Source organism: Balaenoptera ricei, chromosome 10, assembly GCF_028023285.1.
Source record: "Balaenoptera ricei isolate mBalRic1 chromosome 10, mBalRic1.hap2, whole genome shotgun sequence".
NCBI classification, from domain to species: Eukaryota; Metazoa; Chordata; class Mammalia; order Artiodactyla; family Balaenopteridae; genus Balaenoptera; species Balaenoptera ricei.
Genome location: NC_082648.1, coordinates 11,703,221 through 11,717,368, shown reverse-complemented (window position 1 = coordinate 11,717,368; position 14,148 = coordinate 11,703,221). Strand labels below are relative to the sequence as shown.

The 14,148-nt window shown below is 35.1% G+C and overlaps 1 protein-coding gene across 3 annotated transcripts in view; it reads right to left on the bottom strand.

The window, feature by feature from the left end:
- The window catches only part of ATF7IP (activating transcription factor 7 interacting protein), a 123,900-nt gene that overhangs the window by 64,502 nt on the left and 45,250 nt on the right, over positions 1-14,148 (bottom strand). For all 3 annotated transcript variants that reach the window (XM_059935348.1, XM_059935347.1, XM_059935349.1), the window contains exons 2-3: positions 8,583-10,132; positions 1,025-1,108 (exon numbers count right to left, since the gene is read on the bottom strand). In XM_059935348.1, the coding sequence (XP_059791331.1) occupies positions 1,025-1,108; positions 8,583-10,125 (1,627 nt within the window). In that variant the 5' untranslated portion in view covers positions 10,126-10,132. The remainder of the gene's footprint in view (positions 1-1,024; positions 1,109-8,582; positions 10,133-14,148) is intronic.

Genomic DNA, 14,148 nt, shown 5'->3' with positions numbered 1-14,148 from the left:
CAGCAACATGGGTGGACCTAGAGATGGTCATACTGAGTGAAGTAAGTCACACAGAGAAAGAGAAATATTGTACGATATCTCTTATATGCATAATCTAAAAAGAAATGACACAAATGAACTTATTTACAAAACAGAAACAGACTCACATTCTTTGAGAATGAACTTATTGTTACTGGGGGGTGGGGGAAGCGTGGAGGAAAGGGATAGTTAGGGAGTGTGGGATTGACATGTACACACTGCTACAATTAAAATGGATAGCCAACAGGGACCTACTGTATAACACAGGGAACTCTGCTCAATATTATGTAACAATCTAAATGGGAAAAAAATTTGAAAAAGAATTGATACGTGTATATGTATAACTGAATCACTTTGCTGTACACCTGAAACTACCATGACATTGTTAATAAATACTCCAATATAAAATAAAAAGTTAAAAAAAAAGAAGATGTAAAAAATTTAGAACTGTGTCTGGTACATAGGTAAGTGTTATCAACACAGTTGCTTTTATTATTATTAAGTAGTAGTATTATTGAAAGTTTAAAAAAATAATAACTTACATAGTCACAGATGGAGAGCAGTATGACAGGGAGAGTTACAGAACCCAACCTAATGACATTCAGTAACATCGTTTCCCCTTCTCATACAGCTTAAGAACTGTAAGTAGATTGAGACACATACTTCCATTTGCCTGTATCATCCCAGACAAAATTCCTATGGTCCAATGCTCTAAAAGCAAATCTAAAACAATTTCTCTCAAGACATTCAGATAGCACCTTACTAAATAGTAAGCTTAAATCTTTCTATGGAGCAATGGAAAGAATAAATAAATAAAACAATAAAGTACATGAAATAATTAATACTTTCAAAGATCCTTGGGTTAGCCATCAACAAAACGATTTAACTGTGGCTTACTTAAACTGAAAAATTTTACAAGCATCTCATGGACAGAAAAGTATTTTCCACAGCCTTAAAAGCAGAAACAATTTTTAAAACTATTTCAGGTTTGTTTGTACATGCTTACTTTTCTCAGAAGGTCTTTCATCTTCATGTATTACTTGCTCTTCTTCCTCAGGTTTGCTGTCCTTTTCATTATTTTCTACTTCTTCTGTAACAAAAATAGAAAAGGAAATTTTCTTCCATCAGAATTTGTAACAGTTCATTATAATTTATACTTTTGGTGTAATTATCCAGTTGATAATATTTTAGGAAATCAGAGCCTCAAAATGTAAAATATTTGGAATAAAAAGGGAGCATGAACTGGTGGAAATAAGTGGACAAGTCTAGTTTTAAATGTTTCTGCAAGTTCATAATAAACTCTTAACATGGAAAAAAATTAAATAATATAGATTTTAAAACAAAGAATCTTAGTAATTTACTGTCATCAATAGATTAATAAAATGTGAAAACAACTACTATAAAGCATTCAGACTCCTTTACATTCAATTATTAAAACTAAAACAGTGGTTGTGGCAATTACAAAAAAAATTATAAATTGCTGGCGAACTCAGAACACCTAATATTTTGACCAGACAGGTTGAATCATTAGGTTATTTTAACGGTTATGGATAGGGAAAAGCTATCCTAAAGATAATAAAAGTTTTACTTAAAAGTAATAGCTACTTTGATACCAGTGCCAACAACTAACTTAGCTCGGTGCTTGACATATATTAGTTCATATCCCCAAAAAAATCCTACACTATAAACAGTATTTTTGCCATCATATATATAGATGAGGAAAGTAACGTTCAGAAAGGTTAAGTAATTTTCACAAAAAGCACATAAAATCTAACAACTAAAGAGTGCTACCAAAAAATATTGCTAAAAATAGCCATACAATTGCATTGTTACAACAAATAAAATTCCAGAGGCACCAGAAATGGCCTTTGGTCAATCAATCTATAGCTCCTCAACTAACTTAATCATTTAGGGGAGAAGAACAAGTCACTAACATGTTTGGGTTTCTATTTTTCCCCCTTACATCCTTGCAAGTGGCGCCCCTGCAGCTTCAATAAAGCATGCCGTATTTCATCATACTCTACAACCACAATTAAATAAACAGTCATGGGTATATAGAACTATATAAAGATTTTGATATGGCATCTCTGCTCCAAACACCAGGGTTTTAATTTCAACAGCCCTGATGGTAGAAGTCAAGGTTAAAAAAACTTAAAAGAATTTTTAGGTGAAAATAGGCAGAGACTAGGATCACTGATGAACCTATTACAATGTTTTTCACACTAAGATAAACAATAAAGCTGTAAAACGTGAACATAGTAATACAAAAGAAGGACATTTACACAGTACATATAAAGATTACTGAGACTATTTTTAAACTTTAACATAAATGAATATTAAAAAATTAACTTGGGCTTCCCTGGTGGCGCAGTGGTTGAGAATCTGCCTGCTAATGCAGGGGACACGGGTTCAAGCCCTGGTCTGGGAAGATCCCACATGCCGCGGAGCAACTAGGCCCGTGAGCCACAACTACTGAGCCTGCGCGTCTGGAGCCTGTGCTCCGCAACAAGAGAGGCCGCGATAGTGAGAGGCCCGCGCACCGTGATGAAGAGTGGCCCCCGCTTGCCGTAACTAGAGAAAGCCCTCGCACAGAAACGAAGACCCAACACAGCCATAAATAAATAAATAAAAATAAATTTAAAAAATTAAAAAAAAAAAAAAAAAATTAACTTTCCAATTACCACCCTATGCTCATTAAGAAATTTTTTTAAGATCTCATCCCTCAACCCCAGGTCAATGAAATGAAAGTTTGTTTTGCTCCCCTGTAGACTGCACACTCATTACATAGCATTTTTTCCTATATATACTTTTCCAAGTTTTCCTGCCTTTAATACTGAGGATGGTGACTCCTATAGTTTCCTAGTTTCCAGAAACACAGAGTAATTGGGTTGCTTAAGATGAAGGTTTACTTAGTCTTTATTTAGCAAACCATCCTTCCACCCAAAGAACAAAATTAGCCCTGGCTCCAATTAGGGTTACTTCAAGCCAGATCAGAAAACAGCAAAGCAAACTGGCCTGGTTTGGTCTGCCTCTTTTATGCATGTTAGCTCCCTCTCCTCCCACAGATATGGCAAGCTTAGCTCGCAATTCCTTCATTTTATTCAAACAACTCCTCTTATCATCAAATTCCCATTTTCCAGGTATGTTTAGAAGATATGACTGGATTCTCAATACTTAAAACACTCATTAGGACTCTGAAACAGACAAACAGAATTAAAATTTAGGCTCGAGTTTTATATAATAAAGAAGTTGGGATTTAAAAAAATGGTACTAACAAAGTCTACAGAAGGGAGTAAGGCCCTATATTTCTTTAATTTTTTTTGTTGTTGTTCACAAAGCCTGTAGAGAATCTAAGTGAACCTCCATCAACTCAGAGTGATAATCAGAGGCTCATGTACACAGTGTTATGTATAATTTCAAGTAGTTTCTGGGACTCCTAAAACTCATCCAAATACTTGGGTTAAGACTGTCTTTTTTAGAATCTGTCTTCATTCACAGTTTCTGCTATAATTCCTCCCATCTTGAGTATAGCCTCATATATTGGCATACATTCACAAACAGTTCTATCTGTGGTATTCTTTCCTTTCAACCAGCTTAGACAGTAAGCTCCTTAAGAGCATGTACCAAACCTTGTAATTTTGGTAACCCTTAGAACTTTGGGGAAGAGCTGAGACAAAGTAGATATTTAATATATTTCTAATGACTGTTATCTTTAATAAAATTCATTAAATGAAGGTGGAAAAACTGTATTGTAGAGGTTCAGAAGACAGAATTTACATTAGGGGTTAGTTTCCCATTTTCAGAATTACATAGAACTTTATTCCAAGAAAATACGGACGAAACCGTTGCCCTGGATCAGGGGTTGGCAAACATTTTCTGTAAATGGTCAAAACGAAGTATTTTCGATCTTGTGGGCTCTATGGTCTTTGACACAACTACTCAATTCTGTCCTTATGGTGGGAATTGATGATAAACAATATGTAATATGTAAACAAATAGATGTGGCTATGTTCCAACAAACCTTTATTGACCAAAAACAGTTAAGGCCTATAGGTCACAGTTTGCCAATCCCCTGTCTTAGATTAATGGCTCTCTGAGAATACTTAAAACAAAAAACTCCTACAGACTAACTGAAGACAATATATCCATCAGAAAAAATGGGCAAAGAAGAGGAACAAGCAATTTATAGATAAGGAATACAAATGTAAGATTCTCAGTCTCACAAGAGGAATCAGAAAAATGTGGCATTACTGGCAATGTGACTTTTCCAGAAAATTTTTTAAAGCTTTATTTAACTAATACAAATCTCTAAATAGTATCTTCCACAGTAAGTTTTTGTACTCCCTTTTAAAGCAAAATTGGGGGGTAAGTTACATTTTATTATCTCCAATTCTTCTCCTCCCCTTCTCTCTGAAACTCAGTTATCAACTAGGCTTTCAACTGCACTGCCCCCTGTCAAGGTCATAAATGATCTCCAGGTCATTAAATATTTCTCTTCCATCTTAACTGAACAAACAGCTGCATTTGATACACAAATAGAGTTACTCCTTCCTCCTCAAAACATTCTTTACTTGACTTCTTGACAAAATCTCCTAATTTTCTTTCTAGCTGAAGTTTTTTCTTGGTCTCCTTTGCTGGTTCTTCCTCATATCTTCAACCTCTAAATACGGGACTGCCAAAGACCTCAGTTCTCGGATCTCCTCTCACTGAGTTATACTCACTCTGAGGTGATTTCACCTCATCACTCAACTTTGACTAATGTCTATAATGGTATCTACCCCTAATTTTTTCTAGACAGTCCAAGCCTCTGCTCTAAAATCCAGACATATATCTAACTCAGGCAACAATCGTCATTTGAAACTGATCTTCCTCCCACACTCCCCTTTCCAAAACTTGCTTCATCTTTGATCTCCCTCAACTCTGAAAAGAAAAATCTGCAACTTCTACAACAATGTACAGGAATACAAGATTCCATAAAGAAAATCCAAGTATGTAAGACACAGTTGAATATAAATGGGCTGAGATAATAAAGAATTTTAGCTGAACACATTAAATAGTGAAAACAAAATATCAATAAATTTTAATTATCTAAACCATGGCAATTCTACCACTATTAACCTAAAGCAAAATTAGACAGAAACCTTAAATTCTATTCCCATGCAATTATCCTCATTAGCATTTATGTTCATCTAATTTATCTTAAGGATCCAATGAAAAGGGAAAAACAACCAGATATTTTTAAAATCTGAAATAATATTTGGAAGGAAAGTATGTCAGAGCTTAGGGTAAAATCTTATTTACTCTGAAACATTTTTCTCCTCAAAAATATTAAGAAAAAACAATGTTTAAAAAATTTTAAAAGCCAAGTAGAAAAGAGCTCTCCCTCTCATTTCTACATAAGAAACAAAATGAGAAGGGCCAAAGGGAAGAAAATAGAGAATGCAGTAGCCTGAAAGCTAAGGAGAATCTCAAGAGGGAGAAATTGTTATTAACAGGTCATCTAAATATGAGAGAATAAAGACAAATAAAGGATGCCCCTGGATTTAACAACATGAGCATCAATGTCACTCCACTGAGAACAATTAGGAAAGAGGCTGGGAACATGGAAATCACAATTCAGTTAAGTTAAAGAGTAAACAGGAGGAGATGAAACTGTGCTAGCTTTGTTAACATAACTTGAAGAATGGCACTGAAAGAGAGGAAACTTGGAACAGTAGTAGAGGAGAGTATATGGTATGGAGAATACATGGAAGGTATAACTAATACGTGTACCTCCTCTGGTGTTGTTTGAATGTTCCCAAAGAGAAACCTTTATTTTCCTAGACTTCTTAAACAGACTATGATTTTAAACACTTAATGAGTATCAGGTATTATACAGTATTAAGCAACAATATGACAGTGTCCTCAGGCCTACTAAGGAATATCTGCAATAGTTTTTTAGGTCTTTCATCTATCTTTGTAAACGTGAAATAGCTTTTCTATTTGTTTTCAGATATCTTTCATTATTTTTTGCTGCTGCTCATATCCATCATAACTGCTATATTTAAAACAAATTTGCTAAAGTGTCTGAAATAATAGAGGTTTATGTTTTCCTACTAGTACAGCACATAAATGTTAGTACTCAGAGGGAAAAGCCAGACTTATAATCCTGTGTTCTGAAAACATTAAAAATTAGTTAAGAATAAAGAATCTGAAGAAAGTAATACCTCAGCAGATGAACAACAGCAAATATGACATGTAACAGATTCTACTACCATATAAACAGAACAGAGAACAGTTTAAGAACCAATGAAGAAACCATACTTCAACTTACAATACATAAAATCTCCTTTGGGTCAGGGGACAGAAAATGAAAGTTCAGTTACCAGCTAAGAAATTAAATCTATCACTAAACCTACTCTAACAGCATACAATCAAATAAAAGTCTAAAAGTAACCAAAAATAAACCGAACTCTGAATTTTCAAAGTATACAATAGGGATGGCTTAATATTCATCTTTCTGCATTTAACAGCACTGGGTGGGAGGGATGGTCTCCAATCTCCAAGATTCTGACATAAAGGTAAAATGTATAAACTCATTAAATAATTAAGCTTCAATTTGCTATGACTTTCTTATACACACTACCAAAAGATTTTTTTAAGGACTTACCCCAATATTACTCTCTATAGTCTTACTGAAAAATCAGTGAAGTTCTCCTTAAACATTGTTATTTATTACCTTTCCAAAATTTCATCGTGTCATTCTTCTCTGCTTGAAATCATTCAATGGTTCCCCGGTGTTAGTATGTTTTAGGATTGTAAGCAAGGTCCTCCGTAACACTCTTCTCTTATATTACCAATTAATTAATTCTACAAACATTTACTGAGCACTAACTGTGACCCAAGCATTATTTTGGCCTGATTATGATGGCTCAAAGCAGGGGTGATAGCAGTGAAGATGGTATGAAGAGACTACATTCTAGATCTATTCTGAAAGTAGCACCAACAGGATTTCCTGACAGATTGGATATGGACTATGAACGAAAAAAATAAGAATGGCTCCAAGATTTCTGGCCTGAGCAAGTAGTATGGAGCTGCAATTAAAAGGGATTATCTTCATTAAAACCCTGTGTTACACAGAGAGTGAAAGGAAAGTGCTTCCCTGAATACATCTATATTCTCATAAAGTTACTCTCCTCTAAACTCCCAGCATACCAATTTAACATTACTACTGTATTCACAACCATGTATTTAATGGCTTGCAATTTAATTCTTGTCAGAATCCTCAGGGCAAGTAATAAACTTTATCTTTAAATCCCCAAGCCAAGAAGAGCTTGGCCTTTCTATATATACAGGTTTAATAAATGAATGAATGCTTCTTGGAAATGAAGTCATTTTTTAATAAGAAAAAGTTTCTATCTCCAAAAGTGGGTCTGATATATTGGGGGGGGGGGCAGGGAATCCTCTGTGTCTTCTAGGCTTTTTTTCTTTGAACAAACTAAAAACCAGATGTTGTGTTTCTTATTACAAGGTCATTCCACTCACAGGGCTCTAAGGCTAAGAGAATGTGACACGATGGGAACATAAAGGTATTCACACCAGTCTGAAAGTAACTGAGAAAGTTTCACATAGGAATGATGTTTGAGTTTGACCATGAAAGCAAAGTAGGATTTTTCTCATTCGCTCTTTTTTCTCTAGTAATAATAAAAGAGATGGAAAAGACAGGCATTGACCAAATCATGAAATTTATATAGCTTTTATATAAGGAGTTTGAAATTACCCTAAAAGTATTGGGTTGGCCAAAAAGTTTGTTCAGTTCTAAGTAAAAATAAAGGACACATTTTTCATTTTCACCAATAATTTTATTGAACAGTGTATTCACTAACCAAACTAACTTTTTGGCCAACCCAATAATAGTGATCTAATGAAAGAGAGGAACACAATCAAAGAAAAGAGATTTAAGTTATTGAGAGATCATTCAGAAAATGAGGGGAATACGTTAGGTAGAATCAAGAAGGCTTAGGAAGCAAATGGATGAAGTCTTTATCAAACATATAATTAGACCTCTAGGTTTTTGGCTTCCAGCAATGGTGGTGCCATTCCTTGGACAAAGAATATTAAAAGAATCAGATTTCAACTGGAAAATTAATTGTAAAATGGAATTTGTTACACTTGAAGCAAATAAACTAGTAGGCTTTTAGATTCAAAGTTATTTGGTTGCTAAGCGATAGCATGAACAATTGCTAGGATTTTGATCAATTATGTACTGGAAATTGTTATATCATGGTGTTATACTGGTCCATCTTATCTCTATTCCCAGTCTATAAGTCCCTTACGGGCAAGTGCAAAATTTTCTACTTATTTTATCTCCCTTCTCAGCACTTCACACGATGCTGCTCTCAGAGTGGTTCTCTGTAATTCTAAATTCTGTGAAGTTAAGAACCTATGAAGTTAAGAGATCATTCTAGTCACCATCATTCTCAACTTTCTCTGTAACTAAAAGAAATTTAAACTTTAAGAGAATGTTTTACTAAGCAGTTTATCAAAGCTAATCAAAATCTTTAGAATTTAAATAATATGCTAACCTGGAGAGCATGTCTCATTTTGTGATACAACTTCAGACTCATCCTTTTCACCCGAAATATCCTCTTCATCAGAGAGGACCAAAAAGGCTTCTTTTGGCAAACTCTCACTACTTTCTTGTTTAGATGGTGAACCAAAAGAACCTTCCATCTTTTCTTCCAAATCTGGATTTGTCTCATCAATTGGAAGGAGAGAAGCTTTAGAAAAGCAAGTAAGTTCATCTTCAGCAGGTGCAAGCTTTTCCAAAATAGGAATGATTTCATCTGTCTCCATAGAATCTGTATTTTCTAAGACATTCTCATTTTTGTCATCTTTTATAACATTTTCACTAATGGTTTCTGCAAGGTCTGCAGAATTTTCTTCTTCAGTCTTTTCACTTTGGTCAATCTCAATACTGCTAGATATAGCTTCCTCTCCAAGAGCAGATTCTGTGATAGCATCTTCTTCTACCTTCTTTTCAGGAGACACCTCTGAACAAATAATTGTATCATCTGTTTCTAGAGCTTCTGCATCAACATCAACATTACTATCAGCTTTATTTTTCTCATCAAATGGGAAAATTTGATCTAACTTTTCATCATCTCCATTTTTTTCAAGAAAATCATCACCTTTATTGCTACTAGGCTCTGTACTATCAGTTTCAGGAACTGGTTCACAAACTGGTACAGAACTTGGTTCAACAGTGGGATCAAAGACTGACTCAGAAGTTGGTTCATCAGAAGTTGATTCATCAGAGGCTGGATCACCAGAGGCCGAATCACCAGAAGCTGGATCACCAGAAGGCAGATCACCAGAGCCTGGATCATCAGAGGCTAGTGATTCAAAAGCATGATCACCAGAGGCTGGATCATCAGATGCTGAATCACTGGAGACCAGTTCAGTGGAGACCGATTCACCAGGGACCGGTTCACCAGGGACTGGTTCCTTGGAGACCAGTTCATCAGAGACTGGCTCACTGGAGACCGGTTCACTGGAGACCATTTCACTGGAGACCAGTTCATCAGAGGCAAGATCACCAGAGACAGGATCAACAGAAGCAGGATCACCAGAGATGGGATCACCAGAGGTTACTGCTTCAGAGGCCAAGTCTCCAGAGGCAGAATCTCCAGATACCAGACCTCTAGCAGCTAGCGCACCAGAGGCTGTATCACCAGAAGATGGTTCAGCAGTCAGTTTAGAGGCTAGTTCATGAGTTATATTATTAGGAGACAAAGGTTCACACTTTAAATCATCATCCTGCTTGTTTTTTACATTAACATTTAAGGTAGAGGGTGTTTCTTTCCATTCTGATTTACTTTTTTCCGGGTCAAAACAAAGCTCTTCAATGCCATTCACCTCTTCCTTGTCATTAATATAATCCATATTTTCCAAAGGTGAGGTTGGGTCCAAGTCTCCATTTTCATGGTTGCCATTTAATAGCTTGACATCAGTTTTCAACAGTTCTTCTTTGACCTTGTACACTGCTTCAAGTTGTTGACGATCACTCACTCGCATTGTTTTTCGAGCCTTAAAGACTTTTTTCTGAGGTTCTTCTATACTATCCATTTTGAATCTTTAAAAAGAGAAAGAGAAAGATAGAGTTTAACAATTGAAACCGAAGCCACCTAATTACAGACTTACTGCAAACTGATCTTCTAAGCAAGCAGTCCTTTACGTAATTTTGAAATAATTACATATAGAAAGCATAATGATCTTTGCTGTGTGTTAATTTTCATATTTATTGAATTTATATAATATAAAATTGATAATAGATACAGTTCACAGGAGATCAATTACTAGGCAGTATTAGGAAAAAAGTGACTAATTTCTAGTTTTCATTCTCAGTAAGCTAATGGTTTCACAGTGTCTGGAGGAGATAGCATTAAAAAAAATACATGAAATAAAAAAGTAGCTGTCAAAGGAAATATAAAAGTATTAAGAGAATGAAAGCAGTAGGGGAATGGGAGAGAGGTATAGAGATAAGGGGAAAAAAAGAAGGGAGAATTAAGGAACATAAGGAAAGATTACATTTGCAACCATGAATATCTAAATTAACAACTGTAAACACATTAATAAGAGGTTACTATCAAGACAGTGAAAAGACACAACAGAAGGAAATACAGTCAACCCTTGAACAACAGAGGTTTGAACTTCATGGGTCCTCTTAAACTTGGAATTTTTTCAATAAATACATACTACAGTACTACCTGAACCACGGTTGGTTTAATCTGTGGATGCGAAGGGACAACTATAAAGTTATACGAGGATTTTCAACTGTGCGGATGGTCGGCCCCCCCTTAACCCCCACATTTTTCAAGGGTCAACTGTATTTATTATATATTTGCAAGTAATGTATCTGATAAGAGACTTGCATCTGGAAAATACAGAATATAAAATATTGTTGCAGTTGAAAAATAACAACAAAAAAACCAATTTAAAAATGGGCAAAGGACTTGAACAGACATTTCTCTAAAAGATACACCAATAGCCAATAAGCAAGAAACATGAAAAGATGCTCAACATCATTTAGTCACCAGAGAAATGCAAATCAAAACAAAATGAGATAACAGCTCACACACACCAGGATGGCTATATCAAAGAAAATAATGAATGTTGGCAAGAAAGTGGGCAAATTGAAACTCTCCTGCAATGGCAATGGGATTGTAAAATGGTGCAACTGCTTTGGGAAAACAGTCTGGCAGTTCCTCAACATGCTAAACATTAATCATTAATTTTTAATCTTTCCCTTTTTTTGTAAGTGTATCCATATAAAGCTATAAATTTCCCTCTAAGCACTGTTTTAGCTGCATCTTACATTTTAATGTGTCATATTTTTCATTGTTGTTCTATTAAAATATTTTCTAATTTCCATTGTGATTTCTTCATCTGTGAGTTATTTAAAAGTATGTTTCTTTAAAAGGTAATACACTATGACCATGTGAAGCTCATTAAAAAAATACAAGGTCAATTTCATATTAAAAAATCAAGCAATGTAGATTTACGAGTGAGTCACGAAGCATTATAGCTTTATTTTAGGCCCAAACAAGATGTCCACTTGATAAAAATACATTACAGCCCTAAGCCCTAATTCCTCAAATTGTGACCTTATTTGAATAGGGTCTTTGCAGAGATAATCAAGTTAAAATAAGGTCTTTAGGGTGGGCCCTAATTCTGTATGATCAGTGGCCATATAAAAAGGGGAAAATCTGGACACAGACACACACACACACAAACACACACACACACACACACACACGGGAGAACGCTGCATGAAAAATACAGCTGGGAGAGAGTGTGGAACAGACCCTTCCTTAGCTTCCTCAGTGGGGGCATGGCCCTGTCAACACCTTGATTTCAGACTTTTAACTTCCAGAAATGTAAGACAATACATTTCTGTTATTTAAGAAAAAAAATTTTTTTCAAGCAGTGTGATTTACCACATAAACAGAATAGAGGATGAAAATAAACAACAGATCATCTCAACAGACACAGAACATTCATTCATTTGACAAAATTCAACACTGACTCATAATTAAACTCTCAGAAATCTAACAGAAGGAAACAACTCAAATCTAATAAAGATTATCTACAAAGAAAACTGCAGATATCATACTTAATGGTAAAATAAGATCAGAACTAAGATAAGGATATTCTCTATCATTGTTTCTGTGCTAACATCTGGTCAGTGCAGTAAGGCAAACAAAAGATTTGGTCCTAGAGAAAGACAATGTTGCCAGTCTATAGTGGAATAAAACAAACGTCCTTAAAGGACTAAGATATACGGAATCAAGAATATTAATTTTACATTGGATATTCACTTAACATCACCATTACCAGTAGGAATGATGTTAGGATATAGTTGCTTTGGTTGGAGAAGGGAAAAAAGCAGCCTCTGAAGTCTGGGAACTTACCTAAGGCTCAAAGCTCAGTGTTGTTATAAACTGATTTGATGCTTATAGCTAAATCATGTTGGACATAAAACGACCTCACCATTCAAATTAGACAAGGTCACTGTGCAACCCAGCATCCCGTAAAATACTAAACATCTCCCTCTCTGACTAAATAAGTGATAGCTACACTTTTTTATCAATTGCAGCTTTATCCTCGCTGTAGTTTGTCCTCCCTATAGATAACAGTTACTGAGATACACAAGCATAGAATTGCCCCTGCTTTCTGACAGCACCTAATACAGAGTAAGGCTCTACTGCCTCAAACCACCCCCCCCCCACCAAAACCCAACTATACTATAACTGAATCCTTTACCAGGTTTTTTTTCTAACATCCTCCTACTGATATGCCTCGCTGTTTCCCCATGGTGAACATTCTCTCTCACTGCAACAAATAATAAACCCAACTTGTTCAATTACAGGTGTGTTCTTGGTGTTCCACTGTTCCTCTAGCTGAAAGGCATAAAACTATGGCCCAGCCTATTTGCTGGAGGCCAATAAAGCCTGAGAACCAACCATTTTGTCACAGTACTTCTAGACTGTGGTATAAAATCTGCATTCATTCTCTTACTTTAAGCCATTTACTTATAATTCTTGGTCTTTCTAGGTTTTTAATTTAAATTATGGAGCTGAGTGAAACCATTTACAGAAATTACCTTAAAATTGAGAAGAAACGTCAATGCAAAATTATCATAGGCACTATTTTAAGGGTTATTAACTGCAGCTAAAATTTAAACTTCAAAATTTTTCCCACCTACCATCCATTCGAAACTCACACTAACTGAAAAATTTTCTGCAAAGATACAATGCAAATTTTGTAGTCACTTTTCCTTGCTGACTCCAAACATACAAAAGGATTAAATTTACAGTACAAGGCGTATGGTTACCCTTTAAATATTTTCAAACACTGAACTGCAATTCTTCTGGACTTTGACCTCATAACAGCCACATTTCTCAACTACTATGCATAAGTGGCAGTTATTGCCAGTTGCATTAAAAGCAAACATTCCTCTTTTCTAAAAAAAAGTATATTTTCATAATTTTTAGTAATCCCATTAAGAACATGAACTCTGCAAACAGAAACATGGATTTGAATTCTAGCTCTCCGATATACTATGTGACAGAGGGCAAGTTACCTAGCATTTCAATGTTTAGTTTCAGCCACCTTAAAAAGGGAATATCAGTACCTGACCCAGAGGTTGTAATAATGATTAAATGAGATTCTATACATTAAGCACCTAGAAGGTAGTAAGCACTCAATAAATGTTATTATCATAATTGTCTATGTATATTCAGAATGGTTTTAGGCATAAACTAGAGAATCTGAAACAAATTTCTCTTAAATACTTCTGGGATTTTGTATATGAATTAGAAAATGCAACATGCAAACATCACATTCAATGTTAATTGCCACCACCAAGTAACATTTAATAAAAATAAATGTTATCAAAGCAAGCTGGTTTTATCAACAAAACTGCCATTCAATTCTACACTAAAGGACTACCTATACAAAGAATTACAGAATAACTACCATCTATACCCACAAGGGTGCACACTACAGCCATTTACAAGATTTTTTATGGGTTCTAAGTATAATGAATAACAGACAAAGCAATAAGGAAGTAGCATGAACAACCAGTTC